We start from the raw sequence: 26,325 nt of genomic DNA, 5'->3' as shown, positions 1-26,325 counted from the left end.
TGCAACTCTCCCACCTCGCTCCCATAAGAGGGGAACTCACAGATAAGACACTGGATTGATAACATCTAGCAATTGTCAGGGTGGGACTGCAGCTCTGACTGGTTATTGTTTTATTTATGAAGCTGTTTCAGTTTATCTTTGTTGGCATGCCCAGTAAATGTCATGACCAGACAACTTCTCACAAATGTATCAATTACCAGAATGATTCTTCATCTGAAAGCTTTGGCATTTCAACATGTCTCAGCTCTGCAAATGTCTGCAAGCAGCTTTTGGGGTTTAATCTAAAATCCCTGTGATTAAACGATAAGTTCACGATTATTTCAGTAGCTTGGAAAAGTATTGATACTTCATACTAGACTGTTTCACATTTTTATCACTTAAGAAGCACAATATTCAATGTAATTCACTAGTATTTAATTTAGTAGACCAGCACTTCTTTCACTAAGAGGTTTAAAGAAATTATGGACAGTTTTCAAATGTTTTAAAAAATACCAACCTATCTGTGGCTTGTTTATGTATTCATCCTCACCATGTTGATACTTTGTAAAACCAACTCCTCTAAGTCTTTAGAGACACTTTTATGCTCATTATTCTTTTCAAAATAGCTCAAGCTTAATCAGATTAGTTACAGAGCCTCTCTCTCTAAACCTCAGTTTTCTTGCTTCAGATTCTCAGTTGAATTTGGAGGATGAGCGGCAGTCTCATTTTCTGTTTTCTGTCAGGATTGCCCTGTATTAAGCTCCATGCATCTTCCTATCAACACCAATAATCCTCCCTGTCTCTTCTGAAGAAATCATCCCCACAGTCTGTTGCTGCCACCCCCGTGTCTCACCATGGGGATGATGAGCTCATTGTGATGTTCGGTGTTAATACTTCTCCCCAGGTCTTTACTTTCTGCCTCAGATTGTAATTCTGATATAAAGCTTAAAGAAGCAGCAGAAAAACTGTCTGCGTTTTGGGAAAGGCCAGTCAGAGAACAGAAATCAATAAATTGCTGTCGAAGTAATAGGTTAGAAAAGGACAACTCTGTCAAGGTGTCCTTGACTCACATTTACTTAAGCAGAAATCCATGCTTTATTGCTCAGATCCTCATCGTAGTTATTGGTAATGTTAAACATTTATTACAAAGTGTTCTTATAATAAAACTGAACCTAAACATGTAAAAAAAATAAACAGCCAAAACTAAGGATGGGGAGAGATGGAAAATAAATATATATAAAAAAAGGTTCATTGGTTTTTGTGAGGCCAGAATGGCTGAAAGGTTATGAAAGAGAGCGATGAATGTCTCCCTGCGGTTTAATAGCAACAGAGGAGGAAGGCAGCGTCGGCCTCTTCCCACTAACTCGCTCAGCACTCGTTTCTTTCTCAGTCCTCCATTTTGGATCGAAGCGTCGTAAACTGGCCCGTTAATTGCAGCGTTAACTCAATCAGGGATGACTCACTGGAGATGGAGCTTGTGTGCATGTGCAGGTTTTGTCTGTGTCTTTTTGGATGCATAGTGCCCGAGTAATGAGTTGCTGACGTAAAGAGAAAAACAGCAGAGTGTTGCTTGTCCAACTTGATTGTAAGCGTCTTAGCGGGGGTAAGCAGAGGCCTGGTGAATGGCATTTGAGCTGCAGCGGTTTGTAAAGCCTTGGTTTATCCTCCTGATGAGGCTGATGTTGATTACCCTGGGGAGGGCCTTTTAAGGTCATCGTTGATGTTGTCCAGCTGACCTCATCACTACTGAGAGCATCTTGGAACACTGCGTCTTGTGGGAATGCTGCAAAAGCATACCTGCAGGATTTTTACATTTAACAGACTCTCCTAATTTATTATCACAAGCATAATGGAAGTAGATCAAAACAAATTACCCTGACAATGAATTCTAAATTACTTTGGCAATGAAGTCCTATTTGTGTTATGTCATTTGTTGTTTATAAAACCGTTTTCATATTTGCTTTGAAGATGTGGAAGCATGAAAAGCAGCAGGGGAACCAAGGAATGCATGTCTCTTTAAGAAAAATCAATTTCTGCAACAACTCCCATAGCCCAGACTTCTTTGCAGAATTTCTTACACTTTACACTTTTTTTTTTAAATCAAATTTAAATGTAAATTTGGGATGTTTTCAGAGATGGATATTCTGGTGCTTTGGATCATAGTCCTGCCGCAGCATTACCCATTAAGTTTTATGGTCACAAACTGATTGTTGCAAACTGTCCTTAAGGCTTTTTTATGGTAGAAAGCAGAAATAATGACTTTATCAACTGCATGAAGCCATCCTAGTAATGAAGCTGCTAAACAAATGGCTCAAACTAACACACTGCCAGCACTATGTTCTGACATGTTAGTTTAGCGTCAGACGTAACAGGACACACATCTTTTGTCTCATCGGTCAACAGAATATTTTTCCATAAGTCTTGGGGTTTTCTACTATTGGTCACAAGCTCTGACCTTATTGTTGCCCTGTTGTTAGATATTATTCTGGGGTCTTTTGCGACCTACTGGGTGAATCTTTGATACTTCTGGTCTTCCATTCACTCTCTTCAGAACCTCAGAATTGTTTTATGTTTTCTCCATTGTGGTTTGTTAGGGTTTATAAATTATATTAGTAGCTTAATTACTCATGTGTCTAAATTTCTTTAATAAGTTTATGATGTATTGCTTTTTGAGATCTATTTGTCAGACAGGGTCTATTTTATTTATGGCTGTGATAAATAAGATACAAAAATAATTGGTGTTTAACCTGAACATATGCTTTTAAATTCTTCCTTTTCACATTTAAATAATTCGGGTATGGTCTATGTAAAGTGGAACTGCAATGCTTTGCTCTCAGATCTTTGTTATTGTACCTGCACAGGCCTCTCTTTTACTCCTGTTCTGAGGTGCATCTGAGAGCGACTTGTTTTGGTTTGGTCCCTTCAAATGAAACTAAGGCATTTAACACCCTGCCCCCTCTCCAGAGCATTCCACTCCACCATGTTTGGCCATTTTTTTTTTTTTACATTGATAGTAATGAAATGACATCAGAGTTATACAGCACTTTCAAACCCTTTGAAGGTTTAGCAGTAGAGCTACAACTATTTAAAGGGGAAGAAGAAGAGAAAATGGCAATAGAATAGAGACAACATGAACAAATGTTTAAAAATATGACTAAGGCAGAATATAACTAAAGCTAAGCTGCACCAGGAGAAACTAAATTTAACTTTTTTACACTCCTAAAGACTCCAAGTACCCGACAAAATGCATTTAAGGGCTAAAATAGTAGATTTTGCATAATATGTTCCCTTTAATATTTCTATTATGATCTAGAAATGAATAGAGTGGAGAAAAGTATGAATTTTAATAATAATAAGTTAGCATGATCAGTGTCACTGGTAATTTATTTACACTTCCAGTAATGCTTACTACTGGCATCCATAAAAAGGTGGATATATATAAATGTATGCAGCTCTGGAAGAACTTAACATACCACTTAAAATGATTAGTTTCTCTGATTTTACTCTTTATAGGTTTATTTTGAGCAAAATGAACATTGTTCTTTTATTCTATGAACTACTGACAAAATGTCTCTGAAATTCTAAGCAATTTTTTTTTTTTATTATTTGCAGAAAATGAGAAATGGTGAAAATAACTAAAAGGATGCAGTGCTTTCAGACCTCAAATAATGCAAAGAAAACAAGTTTATATTAATTTAGAGACAACAATACTAATGTTTTAACTCAGGAAGATTTCAGAAATTAGTATTTGATGGAATAACCAGGAGGTTTAATGGGGTTCAGTGCAGTGATCTCCTAATTATTTACACAAACAAACAGATAGTATTTCTATGGCAGCCTTTTTGCACAGAAGTATGAAACTGGAGAGACGTTTATCGCTCTAACAATTAATTGTTTAGACCTTGTTGCATCTTCAGAATGATGAGTTTCGTTTTTATTACATTTATTTAATGCAGTCGCTTCAAATATTCTGTTAGCAGTACCAGTGTCTCCTACTATATCCCGACCTTACCGCTGTTATTTATTGCTGTCTGTATTCTCCAAAGACTCCCTTCTGTGCAGATGTGTAAGGTATAGTGGTGCTATCTTTGTCTCATCCTCTTGTCCTCTTCACTTACTCCACCTCTCCCCCTGCTCTTTTACTCCACCCCCTGCAAGCTGCCTCCCCTGGCAGTCTTCTCCAGCTTGTGCAGCCTTTACTAACTAGCTGTGCACTCCCACTCGTAGAGAAATGATGATGAGACAGCAAAATCACGGCAGAGACAATGCAGGGCAGAAAGAGGAGGAAAGTGAAAGAGCTGCAGGAAAAAAAAATGTAAGAAAGAGAGCCATCTTTCTCTCTAATGCTCTTTTACCACGTATGTTCATTCCAGAAAAGCATTATGTCTCTTTCTGGACCTTCCTGTCCTTTTCTTGGCTCTTTATTGTCATTGTCATTCAGTGCATTTTTCCCCTCACTGTTCCCTTCTCTTCTCCTCATCCTATCTTAACTTATGAAGTCAAGCTCAGCCCCCCTCTCTTTACTTTTCTTCTCCTGTCTGCTCTTCATTTCTCTCTACCCGGCGACCTTTTTGTCTTGTGCCACTAAGTGGACGGCTTATATAACGGGAAACACCTGAGGGGGGACTCCTCTCTTCCTCTATTCCTCTCACCCACACACTCCACATCATTTCTCTCCATCCTTTGCTCTTGCTTTCTTCTCTCATCTGGCTCGCCTCCTGTTTCTTTTCTCCTTGTTTCGCTCTGGAGCTGATTATGCTTGAAACAAATGGCTCTTCTGCAGTTGAGGTTTGGTTAATGAGTTAAGGAAAGTCTGGGTCGGCTTTAGTTGCATCACAATTTTGAAAAAGCCGTTCCATCATGCTGTTCTCGTGGCTTAAGTTTCTTTTTATTTGGATTCCAAAGACAGTGAAAACTTTTATATAGTTTTAATCAGCACAGAATATTGATGCCCCTCCTCCACATGTTGCTGCAAGCTGTCTGTCAGCCATGGTGGACAATGTTATACTTTTTTCCCTTGGGAAGAATTTTCAACATAAATACACTTTCTGCAGAAAAATACCAGAAAGCTTTTGGTTTTGCCGCCTTTATGTTCTGTTTATTAGTTGGTCTGTTCCCTTTAGAGTTAAATATATAGTTTGAATGTGTTACATTTTTATAAGGTTCAATAAAAGGTAACGTTGTAAATCTAAAATATTTAGTTGTATTTTTATGTCCTTAACAGTAGATATGTGTCCCAGAAATAAATACTTTAAAAACCTTTGCGGAAAATACGTCTTACATGCCAAAGTGTATTCTTATTCTACATGTGATAACATTTCCAATAGTTTTTTTTTATTTTAAGTTGGACTAAAATTTACTAAAGCTCAGTCTGCCCCTTTGCCATTTTTATATTATAGTATTTATCTATCTATCTCTATACATCTGATAAAAATGACCCATAGTATTGTCATTATAACAGTAATGGGAATTGGTGGTGTTAACAGTGGTGTCCACTAGTCCTTATACTTCATCTTAGCTGTTCAGTTAATAATACATTTGAATCTATTGGTTCTCAGATCTTTTATATTTTTAGCTAAATTTTTTTGTGAATTGGTTTTACATAATTTCAGAACATTTAGGGTAATGTATGGAGCTCTGTGGGAGGGAAAACTATCCTCTCTTCAAAGTTCTTTTTAATAAGTTGTGAGACCGATTGACGTATGAATGTTAATATAAGCTAATGTGGTTTTAACCTCATTAAAATGTGCAAATGAGCCACTTTGGTAGCCTCTCCTGTACAATTAGCAATTTTTTGGTGTCTTTACTTGCAAATTTCAAGGTGGACTGCCTTTTAATACCTAACTGGCACTTTTAGGTATCACAGAACAAAGCATTTCTATTTTTCAGAAATAGTCAGCCATAAACCCTCCTCGGGTAGCTTCAGCATTAGTCAAACACACTACCATCCTCTAGGATAATAACTCTCCCTTACTTTTTACACAACACTTGACTCCCTCCAACTTTTTATACACATCTCATCACTCACCCCCATCTCCTCCACCATATTCCCCCCAGCCCAGTCTCACTAAATATAGTCCCTGCAAAGCGTAGCTGCGTCGTCTCTTCCTGCAACGCTGCGAGACAAAAGTCTGTCATCTCACATCTGCAGCAACGGGGACAGAAAGTACAGATAAGATTGATGGCCAGAAAAAGAAGAGGAGCCATTAAAAAGTAGATAAACATCTGTCTCAGCATGTGGGCAAATGACTAAAAGGATAAAAATCTAGAAATAAAAGGTGCAGTTGTAGCATGCTCGATAGTGAGACATGAAGAGAGAAAAGGAGAGGCTTATGCCATTCCTGTCTTATTTTTTTAATTCAACAATCAGAACTGTGGAGGCCTAAACGTGTAATGAGTCTGAAACTGTTGTAAGAAGCTTGATGATGGATAGTTATGGCTCTGTAAGTGCTGCTATAGGAACAGAACAGATAATGTGTATGGAGGAGAAGACAACCAAGAGATAAATGTTGCATAGGGAAGCATGGACACGTTGGACCTTTTGTTCAGCACAATATCTCCACCTAAAGGTAGAAAGGAGTCATTACAGTTAGTAAGCGCAGGTTACACATCACTGCAGCAGAGGACAATTCCCATCTCATCAGCTCACCTGCAAGAGCCTTTGTAATGATTTCTACTTTGTCTAATTACAGACTGTGTAATTTACATAATAGGTGTACTCAGTTTTACACACAGTGTAGGTAACAGCAGTCACAGCACCCTCACAGCTGTTCAGTGAGGGGCGTAAAGTCAGCTGAGAGGGTTATGTTACCATCACATCTGCTTGACCACAGAGAGGCTGCGCCTGCCTGCGAACAGAAGCTCATCCCTGAGGAGCGAGCTCCATGATGGGTACAATGTGCAGACCGGTTCTTCTGCATCCAGAACATACATCGCTCCTGACAAGATCTCCTTCTACCTCAATGACACGGACGTGCTCAGAGCAGGTGTTAACACCCAGGAGGGCAGATTATCATTCCCAGCATGATCCTCGGCCCTCGCCAGGATGCATTAAGGGAGGAAACGTGTTTTCACACGTGGAGGGTCCAAACTGCACTTGTGCACCATGTTAATAGCCTCTATTGTTTATGGATGCTGATGTGAAGATGATATTCCTGCTTTACTGCTACATACATTTGAAAAAATCTGATATTTTATTTAAATTTTTATGTAATCACAGTATCTATTTATTAGATATTTTCTAAAAGTACAATCATTAAGTTAGGATGTTTTAACACTTGATTGGGGACCAAAATTGCACCACTTGTTGCATTTTCAGCCGCTGTAGTTTGCTTTCCCCCTGCACTGTCGCTGTGTGTCCATTGATGATAAAATTTTGCAAATTAGAGTTACAAGAATAAATTTGCTTGACGGAAACAAACCAATTTTGAAAAATAAAAGTCACGTTTTCCAATAGAAAGCTGATGCTTTGGATGAGCAACAATTCACCCAAAACTGCAATGGAAACACTTTTTGCATCAAATGAGTTATGTGATCAGCAATCGGATGTTATTATCAAAAGATGAAAAAAGACGATGAAAAGTGATAGGAGCATGATGGCCTTGTATGTTTTTAATTACTTATCATGAGAACAAACTTATTTCTTGATCTTAATTAATGGAAAGGCCGCAGTTGAGAAACTGTGTTTTCCCAACATTAGGGGAATATCAACCAAGTTTTGCACACATTTGTACTGGAAATGGAGTTAGTGTCAAACGAAAACCTATTCACCCTCCTCGCCTGTGGTGGCGCTGCAAAACCTCCTTTGTTGATTGCGTATCCACGCCTCCCCAAACCAACTGGAGTTTGATTAAAGCAGATTAAACAGAAATGGTGTGAACGCAGCCTCAGACATTTTACCAATTTTCCAGCCAAACGTTCTTCTGAAATGCATAATGAATTTTTATTAACTGCAGCTTCTCATCCCGATCTGTGTTTTAATTTTCAGGCTTCGGAGAGAGGGATACACCGTGCAAGTCAGCGTCAACGACTACCTGGACATCTACTGCCCGCACTACAACACCAGCCAGCGTGGCACTCTGGAGCGCGTGGTGGCCGAGCAGTACATCCTCTACATGGTGAACTACCGGGGCTACTACACCTGCAACCCCCAGATGGGTGTCAAACGCTGGGAGTGCAACCGGCCCCACGCGCCGCATACGCCCATCAAGTTCTCTGAGAAGTTCCAGCGGTACAGCGCCTTCTCGCTGGGCTACGAGTTCACCGTGGGCCAGGAGTACTATTACATCTGTGAGTCACTAGCTCATTGTGATAGATGGAAAAGGCCTGAGGGTGCTGCACATCCAATATCGTGATCCGAGGCCGTAATTTAGAACGTCTCTTCGCCCACGTGTATTGATGCCGTGTGGGTTTTGGTAATAGATTGTCGAAGTTTAGCTGAGGACATTGAGTTTCCTGGTGCTGCAGTTTGTATAGTTTGTGTACTGAACCTTGCAAAAATGATCACACCTCTTGAACTTCTTCAGATTTCGTCTCATTAGAACCACAACTTTAATTTATTTTAGTGGGAATTTATGTGCTAGATCATCACAAGGAGTGCAGAGTTGTGAAGTGGGAGAAAAATAATAGTGTTCTGTTACAGATGAATACAGCTGAAGTGCAGTATAACTTGCCACCATTTGCACGTGAGTGTATGCGTGAATGGGTGAATGACTATTCAATGTCTATTTACCATTTTCCTTTAGAAGTTGTAGTCAGTAAATAGAGTGTGGTTGTGTGTAATTTAATATCAGTATAATTACAGCGGCTTTTTTAAAGCCTGTGGGGTTTGTTAAAGAAGATTAGTGGAAAAAAAACCCCCAGCATCTTGAAAACAAAAAAACTTTCCAGACAGCCCGAGGATAAAGCTGTGGAGAAGTTGATTGCAGGATTACATTATGAAACAAAACAAAAGCTCTGAAGGGCACTATTCAATCTAACATTTGAAGATGAAGAGAAAGGCACAACTGCAAATCTACCAAGACATGACTGTCCACCTAAGCTGAAAGGTGGAACAAGGATTTACCAGGGAACCAGCCAATAGGATGGTAGTAACTCTGGAGGAGCTATGGACAAGGCCGTAAGAATGATGTGGCCTGCAGAGGGCACAATGTTGACATTTTATGTATTTTTGTTCTCTGTTTTAGCCACACCCATCCACCATCACGGCCACAGCTGCCTGAGACTGAGGGTCTTCGTCTGCTGCTCCACTGGTGAGACGACTCTGCTTCCACTCGCCAGTCTGCTCATGTCTGTTTTTTGTTCCACAAACAGAGAAACAAAGAGACAGAAAGCTGCTGACAGAGAAAGAAATAAAGAAGATCTAAGAGTTGTATCTCAGGAAGAGAGAGAGGGAGGCTCGTCTCCCCCGTGCTGCCTTGACGAGGTTTTGATGATGCAGTTTTCTCCCTCAAAGCAGCTCTTTGAGAATGGCAGCCTGATGTTATTCCCTGTCTGTTCTATTACAGTAATGCTCCATCTCATTCTGTGACTGACATGCTTTCGTGAAGATCTACAAAAGATGTAGAGAGAAGAAAAAAATACATTCAACTGTGAGATTCAGATCTCTCTGCCCTCCCCTCCGTCTGTCACTCCCCTTCCTCAGCTTTCTTCTTGACCACCCCTCCACCTTTCTCCCCGTCTCTCTTTCTTCCTCTCTGATCCCTGCTGCTCTGTATAGTGTGTGTGTTATTTTTACCCTGGTAGTCTGCGCTCTCCCCTGCAGGCCTTTGATCAGGCAGCGTGGTACAGAAAGCTCTCCCTCCCCCTCTCTTCTAACCTTGTCAGCACTAATACATCCCACTCTGAGGCCAGTGTCATTCCCCATGTACAGATCACCTTAACACACCCCAGTGTCACTGCCAATCTGTTGATGCACCTCCATTTGCATCTGTGTTGTTGTGCTAAAGCGTTTGAGGGCATTTCATGTCTGTCTTCACATTTCTGCCGTCAATTTGTCTGATGTGTGCACATGCATTGAAGGGTTCATGGCATCCTGTCATTTTTACAGCGTGCTTTCAGAAGTGTTATTGACTTCAGCTGCCCTTCGTTCTCTTTTGTTGCCTGCTTTAACCCTGACAGAACAAGGCTTCAAGATGAGACAGAGGGGAGAATAATGATGACTTAGCTAATGCAAAGCATTGCTTCTGTCTGTTCACCATCAACAGGATGATGGTGTCTCATTTTTCAGACACCAAAAATCATTGGTGTTGTTTAGCAAATGGCCTAAACAAGACAATAATTTCAGTGCTGTTGTTCAGGTTTGATTTTTACAGCTAAAAAATATAAAATCTAATTGTTATCTTTTTTTTGCAGAGTTGCTGCAGTGTCTTGTAGTCCTAAATCTACGCAGATTCTCCATAAAATTAGTGTGTTTGCTAAATTACTGCTTCAGTGTTTTTCTCTGCTTCTGAAACTGGCTTTTGCGTGTTCAAGAAAAGAAATTCAAATGTTCTGGGTACATAATTCAGCTCTTTTGTTGTGGCATAGTTGATGTTTAACAATGATGATATGTTGACTAAACCCCATCAGGAGGAGCAATTTTGAACATTGTGTTTTTTATGACCTAGTTGCAGTCAGACTTCTGCTGCTGGACAGATGTCCTCACATTTCACTGTCGAATTCAAAAGAGTTCACAAACGTGTTCTTTTTAGAGAAAAGAGACTTTCTTCAACTACTTTAAACTATCAACACTTGCTAAAGGGGGTATTATGTATTTTCCAGGCATATGATGCAATTTTATACCACAATCAAGTAACTATGTTACCTAAAGTTGTTATGAAAATGCTGTACATATCAAAAACAACTTAAAATAAATCTGACACCTTGAAATTGGGCTCTGTCTCTTTAAGAACCTCCTACTCTTTCTGACACTCAGTTTCAATGTTTCTTCACTGATGCTGTTTACAACCGTTCTTTGGAGCTTTGTAGTTCGTATAAGTGAATTACTGTGCAGTTCCACCTGTGTTTGCTGGTTGCTGCTGCTGGTTGCTGCTGCTGCTAGTCTGCAGGAGCTCAGTGGGGACGTTCTTCACCTTCAGAGGTTTTCTTAGCTGAGAAACAGCTGAGCATACATTAAAGCTTGGTTAGGTCTGAGCCAAATTGCGGTAACCTGCAAAGATTCCAGCTGAAGTATTTTTGCATTTCCATCATCTTTGTGGATTAAAGCCTTTCCATCATTTCCAGTCATCACTGCTTCTGCTCAGTTTTCCTTAGTGTACCCCGCTGCTTTGGTCACAGCTTTATTATCACGAACTTCCTTCCTTTATTTTTAGTTTCTAGTCAGAATTATAGACATTGCTGTGCAAAGTAGAGCATACTGCTGCTACTTTTGTCCCGGCGTACGCTGGTACTGCTGCTCACTGTTAATCCATTCATGCCTACATTAGCAAACCCAGATGTCATCCATTCAAAAAGCAAACTGGATTTAATTCCAAGTCTAGACAAACAGTCAAAGTAATGATTTTTGTCCTGCACTGCCTAAATAAATTCTTTAAATCCTCCAGGCGCAGTCTGGATTTACCGTCCACAATTTCTTAACTGTTTCTCCAATCCACTTTAACTCCACCAAGCTGACCCATTAATGTACGCAGATTGATCATGCTGCAAATCTCACTTTTCTCTTTCTCTTTCTGTGTATGTGTGTGTGTGTGTGTGTGTCTCCCATAATTGTTTTCTCCTGTTTTTCTTTTCCCTTTTCTCTCCATCTGTCTGTCTCTGTTGTGCTCCTCAGCCTCTCAGGCAGATGACGACTCCAGTCAAACTTCTCCCGACTACACAGTCAGACCGAACATCAAAATACACAACATTGGTAAGTGACTAGTCGACACAAAAGCGAGAAAAAATCCATACTGGCAGGTTGATATAAATCTCAATTTGTGGAAAAATGTTGAGTTGTTGTTTATTTTCCTATTTGTGATTTGCTGAAGACAATCCATGAAAACATTAGGGTTTTTTTTATAACTGGAAGAGCTTAGAGCTGTACTGCAACTCCTTACTCATCTTTTCCAACATTGCTTCCATAAAACCTCTAAAATAATTGGAGTCAGATTCCTGCAGGTATTTAAAATACTTGAAAAGGCTCCTATTATTTAATTTTTTTAAATTATGCTTTAATTTAGATAAAAGTGGCAGAACATCTTTGAGAATTTGATTTTTGGTCTTTTCATTTGCACACATTTTAATTGGAGGCTTCTGATATGGATGATTGACTCTCCACTCAGGGCACCATTCTGCCAGGGGACACCTGAGCACTAACTGAGTTTTATGTTGCTCATGTCCAGTCAGTTGAGTACATGGCACTCATTTGAGACTGGACACTCAGCCGTGAAGATGTCTACAAGACAAACCAACAAAAATGAAAGATTTTTACATCAAATGAAGGAAACTATTAGCATCCTCTTTGTGAAACTGTCATGTCTTCAGTCAGAGGCTTCTTTAAATTTGTTGTACTACAGACTGATGGAGGAGATCCTTCCTGCCCACAGCCATCATCTACAATAACTCTTTAATTAAATAAGCTACAACAACTTTTAATTTCTCTTGGGATCAATAACATATTTTTAATTGGATTTTGATTTAATTGTAAACACTAAAAAATTCAAAAGCAATATGAATGTTTTATAACATTAAGATTTGGCTCTGAATTACAGCCCTTTTTTACAGTTTTTATTTTTATTTTTATAATCTGGACAATTTTTGGCAATCTTTTTCTAAAAATCTAAAATACTTAGGCTGTTCGGACTTTAGTTGGATCATTCTGGAGTGAGCGGGGATTCACACACTTTTATGTTTTATTTTTTAATTTTTTTTTGTTTTTTAAACTTTGCAGGTTGAGATAAATATAATAACCCAGAATGCCAAGATAGATTCACCCTAAACTAAAATATTCTACCAGATTATGTTTAGCTATTTTACTTGCACTATAGATTTAGTGACCAAGTTCAGGTATAGTGGTTCAGACATTATCATAGAGTGTTATGGAAACATTAGAGAATCATGTAGGGACTTTCAGTAGCATGACTGGTGTCATAAAACGTAACTGTATTTTGTTTTTCATTAGCTGTGAGTATTATTAATGTCTAATTGTATTTATTAATCAAAATGTTCTTTGAAAGGCGGAAACTTTGGCTTTTCTAAACTTAGATTAAGTTTTTGCATTCATTATTTGGGGTAAACAGCCACTTATTGAATCAAGGTTACACAGCAGCATACAGTAAGTCTGGAGTTATAACCAGCAATCATTTGTATTGGTAATGTTAACATAATAATTACAATAAATGAGGGGGTGGACTGAACCAAACCTCTAAAACAGAATTAGCCTCATTGCTTGACCTTATTACGCTGTTCATTTATCATTGTCATTGTAAGATTAATTATTTCCTCCATCAGCTGCATTAATCCAGTCAGAATGCGACACAAAATTTCATGACCTCACATTATCTTACATGAGAATGAGCCTAATGAGCAGCACAGTGAGGCATACAGAACAATTACTTAGGGACTCTGTGAAAGAAAATCTTTGCTTGGTGAAGCAAATGCCTCCAAGAAACCATTAAAATAAGTCGGGATAAGTTCATTGTTTGAATCCTAGAGGCCCAAAAGCATTAAGATTAACTGAGGTTATTCCAGAAAACTCTTTCAGCTGCTTTTTCTTCTTGCATACAAAAATCCGCAAAGAAAATTGAGGTCTTACAAGTAAACTAAAGGTTTGTGTTTACCTTCGGAGAGCAAATGTCAGAGAACGAGTCAGTTGTTCAGTCGAACTGTAATGTAAACCCTGTATTTTTTCTTTGTCTTTTTCTATCACCACCTCAAACAAAAGCCTTTTGCTGGGAATCATTTACTGCGTTTTTTTTTTCTGGTCACTGTGGCAGTCTGTGACAAGGTCTGAGAGAATGTGACCCGCCTGAGATGGAAACCATGACCAACAGAGACCAACCAAAAAAAAAAAAAGAAAAGCTCGAGCTGAGAGAATATGAGGATTCACAGTTAAAGGGAGAAGAGGAAGTCAGTGAGATAAAAGATGACAGAGAGAAATGCAGCAGTAAAGTAAAACGGACAGACGAGGAACAAAAAAAACTGATAAGAGAGGTGAAGAAAAGATTGTAGAGGGAAGGAACGTAGTAAAAGAGAAATTCAGTGGTAGACGACTTGCTCAGTGGTAACTCAGGCTCCAGCTTGCGTAGAATTTACACACACACACACACACTCGCTAGCAGGAAATTATAAAATATGACAGCCTCCAGTGCTGTGATTCATTCTGTTGAATACATTTGGAGGAGGATACACATTGATGCACATGCACAGACTTTCACTCACAGGAACGCGCTTTACAACACAGCCCCCTGTGGCTCCACTGACCGCTGGACTCCCACTCTGATTCAGCCTCAGGTCCAGACCAGCCCACAGACTGGCTCAGCGTCAACGTTTCTCCATCGCATATGTTTGCCCTTCTGCCATCTTTTTTTTTTTATTTTTTTATTTTTTTTTACTTAAATTGTTATCTAACCTTCTGCGTCACATTTTCCTTATTTAACTCAGTGCTTTAAGGATAACACTGCTCTGTTACCAGTATGCAATTTCTGCGTTCTGCTTGTATGATAATACAAGACTTATTTTTAGCAAATTATGCTAAACTAACTGGAGGAGTATCAAATATCACTCCAAATGAAGAAGACTCAGGATGTAGTGGAGTATATGGTGGCTACATTTTAACAGTGGTTACATGTCCCAGATTTAGAAGTTTTGGTTCTTTTAGTTCTTCTTTGCAGATTTTTACATGCAGGAAATCATGTGAGGGAAAACAAACAAAACCAGTTAAATGCATCCTCTGCAGAGAAATTTCACAGTCAGCCCAACTAACCTGGGCGAGAAAAGTAAGGGAGAACAATTAAATACTACTCAGACAGTCCGCTGTAAACATTCATCACACTTAATCAGTTGTTTCTCCAGAAACTAGGGCCATTTGCAGGCTGCATGAGAGCAGCACTTACAAATCACTTTCAGGAACAGGGCCACTATTTGTTTGCAGTCTGTCATCTTGTCTAATTTGCTTGCTGTTGCCCTATTAAAAAAGAATTTCCACATCTCTGCAATTAATGTTGCTTGGTCCAGTGCACAACGCAACCCACAGAAATGATTGATGAACTATGAAATAATTGGATTTGCTATTTTACTCTCTGCGACTCAATTCTTTTGGCTTGTTTACGACGCTATTTATGAATAGCAGCAGTGTGTTATTGCTGACCATCTTACAGACGAGATTGTTGATTTAATTATCTACAGTGTTCCTCTTACAGTTTAATCCATTTTTATCACATTGGAATTAGCCCCAAGCAAACTTTTATATCGGATAAAGACAACCTGTGTGAAAAATGTTTTAAATTTTTGATGTAGTTTATTAAGGGAAAACCAATCTACTAAATGTGTTACATTTTGAAAGGAAAACAAACGGCTCTGGAAAACGCAAGAGATCAACGCACTGAACCATATTGAAAACCTCCTGGTTATTCCACCAAACATTGATTCCTGAACTCTTCCTGAGCTAAAACATTTGTATTGTGGTTTGTAAATGAATATGAACTTCTTTTCTTTGCATTGTTTGAGGTCTGGAAGCGTTGCATCTGTTTTGTAATTTTGACCATATCTCATTTTCTTCAAAAAAACAATTTTTTTACTTAGAATTTCAAAGACATGTTGTCAGTAGTTCATAGAATAAAATAACAATGTTAATTTTTCTCAAACATAGACCTATAGAAATAAATTAAAGAAATTAAAGTAGTTCAGTTTTATTCACCAAACTCAGGCCTAATTTATCACATTTAGTACCATTAAATCACCTAAATAGTATCTGTATAACAACATGATGTAGCTACTCAAGTTCTTTTTTATATTAAATTATGTTTGAGGATCATTTAAATGTGACAAAATAAGCAAAGAAGAAGACGTAGCACTTTCACAGCTCTTGTTTTTGTTTTCCTAAAGCATCTTGTCTCTTCATATAGCTGTTCATCTGCTACAAACTTTCTACAAGCAACAAGTGGCATGTGATTTGATAAAAATTTGCAATTTAGCCCTGTTAGCCTACTAATGAGCAGAATTTCTCAAAAAGTGTAAAAAAAAAGGATTGAATCCATCTTGATCTCTAAACTCTGTGAACCCTGCAAACAGAGCAGCTGTAGCGGTGGCGCTCCGCCTCTGCTGCTGTAACAGTCAAATAATAGACATGTGGTCTCTGAGCTGAATAAACCAAGTGTCTAAGTGTCACAGGTTGCAATAACAATAAAATAAATAGACTGCGGTCTGAGCAATGCACTGACCAAGCACTCGGTCATTCTGAAAGCCTGTTTAAAATCAACAGCTTAATCAAAGTCATTCTGAAATGAGACAATAAGCTTTTGGCTGAACTTATTGAATGTGGGCGTTATTTTAAAAAAAAAAAAAATTCTGGAATTACTGAAAGTAGTTAACTCTCAGAGATACTGTGTATTTTATTCCCATCCAGATGTAGATGTGCGTCTCTTCCTGCTGTTTATGGCTCGCTGTAAATCCACCATTGCTGCAGCGTCGTTGGCAGAAAGATTTATCCACCCAGACAACCTTTCCCACCTATCGACAGTCCAGAGTTGATGTTTCTCATCTCACTGGAAACGCCTCGGGTGTTTTTTCTGTGGACACAGCCTCCCGTTGTGCTGTTGGGCCTCAGAGAGGCAAAAATGCAGCAGCGGAAATTGATTCCTGGATCCTAAATTTGGACCGTGGAGACAGGTGCCATACTGGAGACCTTTGATAAGTTGCAGCAGCCCAGAGGCGTTTAGCATCCCCCGCAGTTTTTTTTTCTGCAAGATTTCTTGAAAAACGAGGGTTTTACTCTGCAGTGTGTCCAAGTTACTGGAGCCTGTAAACAAGCCTCTAAGTGCCAGTTTGGATGTTTTGTACGAACATGTTTTGACCTGTAATGATTCATAATGTATTTGGTTGTCCTTCATTCTATTTTGACTGAAATCAGATCCCATTAAGACTGGAAAGGACTTGAGTTTTTGAACACAATGAGACTTGTGTTTTTAGTGGCGCTATGTACTTTTAAGTCACGATGTTGCACTGGGATTTCTCTTTTACAATACCACTACCTAGTGACACTTGATTAACTTGATTGCCTCTATTGGACTTACTGGCAAAGTTCTTCAATAGAAGAAGGTTGATTATTTTTTTTTTTTTCTGTCAAACTATTTCTGTGTTGATTTGGCCAAATGTTTTTAGATTATTGTCTTGCAGAAAGATCCATATGGAATAAATATTTAGTTTTCTGACAGAGATCATCAAATATTTAAACTGCCCATTATTCCAGATAAAGTACCTGATACCATGTCAGGCTTTCCAGGATCTTTGGAAAGAGGCTCACCATACCAGACAGTAAACTTGACATGTTTTTCCTAATGTTCATCCTATTTATCACAAACCCACCTGGTATATTTTCTGTTTAAGAGCTCAGATTTTGTCTCATCTGAACAGAGTAGGGTTCAGAAAACCTTTTATGTTGCTAGCACAGAGAATTATCTACTTAGTTTGGTATATAGATGGATCAAATGGTTGCTATGGTGTTCAGGATACTCTAAGCTGCCACTTCTTGCTGCAGGTTTTGCAGAAATCTTTTTAGCTCCCTTAACATTGACTCAATTTGCAAGATGAAGCCTTTCTTGGTGATGTTGACTACTATCTTTCTGTTTTAAAGAATGGCTAAGAGACGCTGGCTTCATGCTTCAGTTAATAAACCCCAGGAAACATGAACACAGTATTGAATAAACGTTTAGACACCGATTTACTCAAAACGTAAAGCATAAAGAAAGAGCAAAATCATCAGATACATTTATTTTGAAGATAACATTTTGACCAGAGGGCGTTTCATGTCAAGCTCTTCATCTTCTGCAGGGACCAAATGTTCATCTAGTTCTACGGATCTATGTCATGCCTCCAGCGCATCCCTGATATGAGCTGTAGACGTCACCCAAGGCTGTGCTGCTTTAGATTCCCTGTCCAGCTTTCACATAGCCTCCTCTATTTGTTGCTGTAACCTCACGTAAATGTCAGTGTTGGACGTAAAGCCAGACGTGCGTTGTTCAAAAGGAACAAAAGATAAATCTACGTCAAACCCATTTATCTCAGTTTTCCAGGCCGTCTGGTCGTTGTTCTCCTTATCACTCATCATCTTGCAAGTTTGCTGGAAAACAGTTTATTTGTTTGAACTTTTCTAACATCAATGTGGTGAAATGAATCATTTTTGTTCTGGTTTAGATCATCAGATATTGGATCTTTTTGTTATTTTGAGTTGATCCGATGAGCAATTTTATCCTTGCACTTTTCCAAGACTAAAAACCATTTAAAACCTTTTCTTACATCATAGAGTATTACATAAACATTGATGGAATAATCTTATCTCATGTACTGTAATCCTAATTTTCCATAACAGTCGGATTATATTAAAGGTGATGATTATAAGGGATTATAATGCAAGCACAGAGGCTTTATCTTTGGGACAGGTATATTGATTTTATCACAGGTTGCTTGTACAACATTTGATCTGGCAGAGTTTGGAAGCTGTTCAACGATTTATGTTGAGATCTGTGGTTACCTGGGTTGCAATTTCTGAGAATAATAATGCTATCTTTGGATTAGAGAGCAGAGCACTACATGTTAAAGTTAACCTTAATAATTCAAGCTGTGGACTGCATAAGCAAACTTTGTTTCCTATAAATACCAGCTTGTAAGTAAACCCAACAAATTAAATCTGTTTTGATCTGATCTTCACTAAAGCTGACATCATCTATAAGCGTACATTTGTTTTTTGAATTAAAACATACTTTATTTCCTTAATTGCCCTCTAAATTGATTATAGCAACTACCGTCAAGTAATGTACAGCTGTGGAAGTAATTAAGGGCCCACTCCACCTCCTGGTTATTCCACCAAAAATTGAACTCTTCCTGAGTTAAAACATTAATATTGTTGTTTCTAAATGAATATAAATGTGTTTTGTTGGCATTATTTGAAGTCTGAAAGCACTGCATCTTTTTCTTATTTTGACCATTTCTCATTTTCCGCAAATAAATATTAAATATTTTCTTGGTATTTCGGAGACATTTTGTCAGTAATTCATAGGGTAAAATAACAATGTTCATTTTACTCAAACATAAACTTATAGAAATTAAAATCAGAGAAACTGGTTATTTTGCAGTGGTCTCTTAATTTTTTCCAGAGTTTTACATCACAGTGAATTAATTTTGACCCACTCTTTTTTTGCTGAATTGTTTCAGTTCAACTACATTGGATGATTTTCAATAAAAAGTTATTTTTTTAAGGTCATGCTACAGCTTCTCAATCCATTTCAAGTCTTGCAGATTATCTTTGATGTAAAATGCTATCTAATCTGAAACTGTAAAATGTGACAAAAATCAAAAACATAAGTAATCATCTTAAGTAATTTCATGTTTAATAAGTGGTTTGTTTTTGTACGGTGTGTTGCGTTCAATAATTGAGCAACATTTACCTCAGGTTTATATAACGACCTGTGATGGTTTAATCAGCTCTGTCTTGTTTGTTTGCCTTATATTGTAGAGATAATGGGAAGCATTAGTTAGGAAATGAACATGATGAGCCTGTAATCCACTTTTACTGAATATTCCTAAACACGTTCCTCGAGCTCTTCCTCCATCTTTCCCCTCGAGCTAATGTTCTGTTGTGTCAAATCAATGCTAAGGCCATAGTAATTTGATTTGATTGAATTCCCTCGAGGACAAAAACATCATTAGCCTGAAAAACGGAACACATAAAAAAGCACATCAAATACGACTTTGTTTTTTAATTTTCTCTCCCACAGGGAAAGGCCATATGTAGCTGATGATAATTGGTAGTTTGTTGATAATCGCTTCATGCCTCTTTCCCTGCATATGTGAAAGCCCAATTTGCATGCATCGCTCGGCGATTTTAAATTGATTAAATTATAAAACGGCAATATTTTGTCCTGGTTTTGTTCCCTCTGGGTTTGCTTATTTTTTTCTGCGCTTTTTGTTTTCCAGATGAATTTAACCCTGAAGTTCCCAAGCTGGAGAAGAGTGTGAGCGGCAGCAGCCCGTCGCGTGACCGCCTACTCCTCACCGTGGCAACGATGCTCGTGCTGGCCGTCCTGTTGTCCTAGCGACCGTCACAGGGAGCTTGTTGGACCATCTTGTCCAAAGGGCTTTGTATCCCTACGAGTTTTTTTGTTTCTTTTGAAGATGTGATTGCTCAACGAAGCAAACGAAGAAAAGTCAAAGACAAAGAGAAAAGAAGCGAGGCCTTTTTGCTGTCATATTTACACCTGTATCACATTAAAACTACAATATTTCATGCAGGTGTGATGACCACATGGAGATTACAACCAATATTAAGAATCCAATTTTTCTTGTGCTGCTCTCAATGGATGCAGATGAGAGATTTTTTTGTAGCATGATAGAGAACAGAAAATTTGAAGCATAACTCTCATCGGAAGGAAGGTTTTTGTGTTGGCTTTGAAGAAGATGACAACTTTAGACTCTAGAGTGGATTTTTTTTTTTTAAGGCTTTGCTGCATCAAACCAAACTTTGATGTGGTAAAAAGAAAAAAGGCAAGATGGACTTTGGAAACTGTAACAAGGCCTTTATATGATTAGTGAGTAATGAAAACCACTGTCATTGTCCTGGACATTGTAGAATGTTTTCATACTGGTGTGTGGTAGCTGCTGGTGATCAAAGCCCAGGGAAAAGGGTGAGAATTTATAAGAATATCCAAGGGCCCTTCAGTAATTCATTTTCTCCAGACATCAAATATTCTCTGGCTTTGTGATAGGCACAGATTCAAAGCCTGCTTTTCTTCGAAGGGTACCGAGTGTCCCTCAGTTTTTTGTCTGCGTTTCCTGCCTTCGCACTGTAACAACGCGAGAAAAATACAGACCCTGGACTTGTAATTTGACTGCACTTAGACGCACTAGATGTGGCATAGACGTGCGTTTTGTTCCGCCGCATTTACCTCCAGCAACGGGCTTAGAAAAGTTCCAGATGTCAAATCTTAAAAAATAAATAAATAAAAAATAGAAGAATTGCAGCAATCAGCACCGTTGTTCAGAAACGCCTCTAATTTGCAATTGTTCAGAAACTGTCAGCAGCAACTTGCCCTCTTTTCACTCCCAGATTACCTGTTTTTTTTTTTTTTCCCCTCCACTTCAGGGGCTCGCAGCCAATCAGGGCTGATAGCCACCGCAGCAGTCCCAGTTACCACGGAGACGACCCCATACAGTCGCCAAAGTGCGGCAGGTGCCTGAGGAGAAATTATGCTTAGAATCTCAATCTGTAGGCATGGAAAAATAGACCCAGTATGAGCATTCCTGATCATACGGCGTATTGTGAGAGCCATTTTTATGGAAACAACAAAGTTTTGCTCCAAAGTTTTTTAGGTAACGCTGTATGAAAAATGGTGCTATCATCACAAAACTCTTAAAGTAAAAGAAGAAATATTCTAACCTAAATTATATGAAGATAAATGGTATTGTTGTCTCCAGAATTATTCATATTCCTGACAGATGTAGTGCTAATCATTATTGCCAACCTGTTTCCTCTGAATGGAAGTAAAACTAACATAATGAAGTGGCCCAGTCAGTTTTCTGGCTTGAATCTCATAGAGAATCTTTGGACGAAACTAAAGATTAGAGTGATGGAAAGAACGCCTTCGAACCTTCATTAAGTTGGAACTCAACCCAAAGATTAATCATCAAATTACTTGTGTAAACAGGCAAAAAGCTGGCACTGACAAGTTAGTTAACTGTATTTTCTGCATCCGATCTTTATTCATATGTAAAGCATTACAAGGGACTTTAAGCGAAACAAAACAGTCAGATAAGTCAGTCATCTATTACTCTGCGATACTCTTGACTACGGTAGCCGTAATGTAACTAAAACATTTTTGACAGATCACCATGAGCGCCGTGTACCGCATAAAATTGCTTTGAGGTCAGTGAACTTAACCAGAATCAGTCCATACTAATTCACTAGAGAGCGCTGTTTTACTCCAGAACAATATACAAGCCATCTCCAGTAGGAAGTTGCTGCCATCTCCAGTAGGAATTGGGCAAGCGGCGGTACACCAGCCCTCACTAAGGCATGGCTGTAGTGCCATAATTAAGATTACACACCCAGTAGTGACTACATCCTTGTCGCAGGAAGTTATCTCTATCCCAAAGCCAACTACTGATCTGATTCTTGGTAGGTTGGCATGGTAACTGAGCGGCTAGTGCCAGTAGAGAAAGAGACTTATCACTTAAGTTAGCTTTGAAGAGGCAGGTGACTAGCATAGCTGATGGTCTCCTGTGTCTCATACTTTTTTCTTTAAAGAAAACTTTATCTAGAAAAATAGTTGGTCGCTTGGTTTCTGATGCTTGCCCATCATAAATCAGATCAGTAGCTTGCTTTGGAATGGAGATGGTCTCCTGTGATGAGGGAGAAACCACCACTGGATGGGAAATGGTCTTAATGTTGGCACTAAAACCTCACCATACATCACAGGGCAATGAAAGCTGTGCAAAAACTTGTCAGTATTCCACTAATAATAATAATAACAATAATAATAAAAAACACGCAATTTTGATCTCTATCATAAATAAGAGAACATTTAAAATCCATGCAGAAAGACCAGGATTTGAACCCGGGACCTTGGTGCTTTAAGGTAACAGTTAAATCAACTTTGCCACCATGCAGCCTACTACTACTACTGCTCCTGCTGCAACTATAAACCAATGTTAAAATTGTTAACCTTCTTTATTCCGATGGTATTTTGACAAATGGGTTATGAGCTTCAAGTCTTTAAGTTTGGAAAGCCTCCTTCCATAACTAATCTTTAGCTTCCTAGACAGACTATCAGATTCCACTTCATTAACATTATTTCTAGAAAAAAAAAATGCAAAAATGATTTAATTGTAAACTTTAGTGCTTCATTCAGAACTCAAGCTTTTGTTGCTTTCCAAAGAGAATTCGCAATATGGCAGATGTGGTAATGGATCGTCTCTGTGGGGCATCGAGGCCAATGCAGCGTCTACTCTTCGGTGTCTGGAGCTAATTGTGGCACCATCTTGATAAAAAAAATTTAAAATCAAAAGATAAATAAAATGCGTGAATGTGAAACTTATGAGAAGTTCTTTTATACTGCGTAGGCAAACCTTAAATCAAATTACAATGTTGTGCGTTTTTATTTATTTACTTTTAAAATGCTCTTATTTTGACATTAAAGTGTATTTATCTACATAATTTATTAATGTGCATTCTTAGGTCTTTGCCTAAGAATGCACGATAAGCTATCGTACCATTTTTTAGCATTTTTCTCAAAACTATTGGATTTGTACTGCAGTATTTTGCTTGTTTAGACAAATAGATGTATTTCAGCCGGTCACAGACAGTTATTAGTTAATGATTCAGTGCAAGCATACACTCAGTTAGCTGAGTCTTGTGTAAAAAGATGCAGCTGATACTATTGCTGAGAAGCATGTCATAAACCAACTGGGAATGCACAGACAGAACTGGTGTCGTTTGAGCCTGCACTGTAATGTAAATTTATAAATACATGCAGGGTTCCAGAATGTGTATGAATGTTTTAGCGGGTGTGTGTGTGTGGTTTTTTTTTTTTGTTTGTTTTTTTGTATGTGCGTATGTCTGCGTGCTTGGGAGTGAAAGAGAGGATGTATGTAGGTGGAACGTGTTTGTCCGCGCTTTTAAAGTACGTGGCATTTAGAAAATTTCGTACCCGTTAGCGGAGTCATTTGTAGGATCTGAATATGCAAGCGTGTATGAGGGAGAATGCGCTTTTCAGTCATGTTAGTTTATGTTTAAAGGGCGGGAGGGAGGGAAGGGACTCGAGATGCCGGCAAAAGCATTTACTTTTACTGAAGACAACCACAAGATGTGTTTATGTTTGACAAGAATGAATAAACTGTAAATTAAACCAAGAATGATCAAAATGATGCTAATTAAAATCTTTTTGCAAACTTGTTTTAGAGGTTTTATTTTTCTGTCTGCATCAAACTAACTTGTCTCTGCACAAACATTACCTGAAAGTGAAGTTAGCAACACTCTAGAATAGAATAGAATAGAATAGAAAGATCATTTGGGCTGTAGTTCTTTTATGGACTTATTTACATTAATCTCACTTAATTCTTTTGATTCAGTGATGACAACTTACCTTTTTGTGCTCAATTGACTTAAACGTTACAAATCCTTTAAGTTACTTAAAGGAACTTTTTACTTTAATTGAAACAATTAAGGCCAATGCTGCGTTCGTATCCTAGGTTTGACCAACTCAGTATATTGTGATCATTCAACTCAATTAAGTTTTAATAATTTAATGCAAGTGTGTTTAGCATGATAAATTTAAGTCACTCTTACTCAAATCATTTGTTTTGTTTTTTCTAATAAATAATTAAAATCTCTTTGACTTTATTCTACATAAAGTCAACTCAAACTTCAAGTTTTTCCAAACATTTAATTATATTATCACTCACATTGTACATAAAATACAACTGGAATTAAAATTATTTTAAATATGTGTTTTAACATGTTATTTTAGTTTTTCAAAGATCCTGTACACTGAAAAAAGGAAATAGTTGAACCAACTTAGTTGAATTGCTTCAATTGGTAACAAATATTTCAATTAAGTTGGTTCAACTGAATTCATCAAGTGTGATTAAAATGACAGATGTAAGTCAGTCTTACTCAAATCATTTAGTTTACTTCAAATAAAGAAGGAAACTAATCCATCCATCCATCCATCTCCTTGTCCCTAATGGGGTCGGGAGGGTTGCTGGTGCCTATCTCCAGCTACGTTCCGGGCGAGAGGCGGGATCACCCTGGATAGGTCGCCAGTCTGTCGCAGAAGGAAACTAATACAGGATCTTTTTTCTAGGATTTTAGATGGCCTTTATTTGAGAGTAGTGTGACAAGTGTAGTAAAGGTCATCAGGCCGGGAATCAGGGAATAAGGTCTTCTTATGTGGGTTGTGCTCTGTCCCTGCACCACCACGACACCCTGGTTCCTATAAGATCTGTGCCTGGTGAAGTTTGCGTCATGACATAGGGGCATTAAACTTAATTGCTTCAAGTGAAGTCAAAGAAAAAAAGGGTGACTTTTAAGTTAATCCAAAACAAAAAAGAAAGTTGTCTTTAATAGCCCTAAAGAATAAAGTGAGGTTAATATAAATAATCCACAACATGAACTACAGCCCAAATACACTTTTTAGAGTGCAGCTGAAGTACAACTATTTAAAAGCAAGAAGTTAGATTTTCCCATGGTTCTGATCTCAGATCTGTTTCTTTTTCTCATAAACTCTCTGTTTTTAGACACACCAAGGTAAAAACACTTACGTTGGGCATGAGGGATCAGTTTTTCTACTGGTCCGTCTTTAGAGGCTCTCACTTGAGTTTAACGAACAGCCTGCCATGAAACATAATCACAGCATGGAGTGGAGGCAGATCCAGTGCTCCAGATTTCTCCACTCTGTCACTCTGAAAGAAAAAAACAAAAAAAAAAAACACCTGCAAGCCATTCATGTCTCTGCAGATTTGCCACTCCACATCACTCTCCTTTCTCCCCCTCGCCCCTGTCGGCTTCTTTCTGATCTTCTACACACCACAGAAAGGAGGTGACAAAGTGAGGGACACATCTCAGATGCACTAATGTCCATGTCAAAAAGGGACAAAAGGGGCCAGAGGAGATTTTTACTTTGATGTTGCACACAAGATCCAAAATCAGGAAGTGGAACAGATTCAGTGGAGTGTTTCTGCACTTCCAATTTTTGGGTTGGTCTTATATATATATATATATATATATATATATATATATATATATAGTCTGTGCATATTGTTGATGCTATAATATATATATATATATATATAGCATGCCAGTTACAATAACCTCTATATACAGTATGTCTGTTCATAGATTACAACTTTCTATTCACTCTGATGTTTGTTCATCTTCTCTGATAGACTGATAATTGCAGGGGAGTTCAGCTTACAGTCCCTAAGCGTTTTAAAAAGTCTGGATTTGCACGTAAATTGACAGCATGAAACAGTGTAAGCGTTTTAGCTGCTGCTCCTGTGCATGTGCTGACAGCATATTGTATGCTGAAGTCTGTGCATATTGTTGATGCTATAATTTAGGAGAGCATTTGCTTTATTTTTTGTTGGCTGCAAGAAGCTTATAGGGCCGTCATAAACAGCTTTAATTCCAGCCTGGAAAACCATACAGTTAACTTTTGC

The 26,325-nt window shown here is 38.2% G+C and overlaps 1 protein-coding gene across 1 annotated transcript in view; it reads left to right on the top strand.

Annotated features, from left to right (window-relative positions):
• The window catches only part of efna3a (ephrin-A3a), a 101,462-nt gene extending 79,801 nt beyond the window's left edge, over window positions 1-21,661 (top strand). The window contains exons 2-5 of the mRNA XM_044137595.1: window positions 7,967-8,268; window positions 9,165-9,230; window positions 11,750-11,827; window positions 20,089-21,661. Of these exons, the coding sequence (XP_043993530.1) occupies window positions 7,967-8,268; window positions 9,165-9,230; window positions 11,750-11,827; window positions 20,089-20,207 (565 nt within the window). The 3' untranslated portion in view covers window positions 20,208-21,661. The remainder of the gene's footprint in view (window positions 1-7,966; window positions 8,269-9,164; window positions 9,231-11,749; window positions 11,828-20,088) is intronic.
• The last annotated feature ends 4,664 nt before the right edge of the window (window positions 21,662-26,325 follow it).

Source organism: Gambusia affinis, linkage group LG14 (assembly GCF_019740435.1).
Source record: "Gambusia affinis linkage group LG14, SWU_Gaff_1.0, whole genome shotgun sequence".
Taxonomy (NCBI): domain Eukaryota; kingdom Metazoa; phylum Chordata; class Actinopteri; order Cyprinodontiformes; family Poeciliidae; genus Gambusia; species Gambusia affinis.
This window is presented reverse-complemented; position numbering and strand designations above follow the sequence as displayed.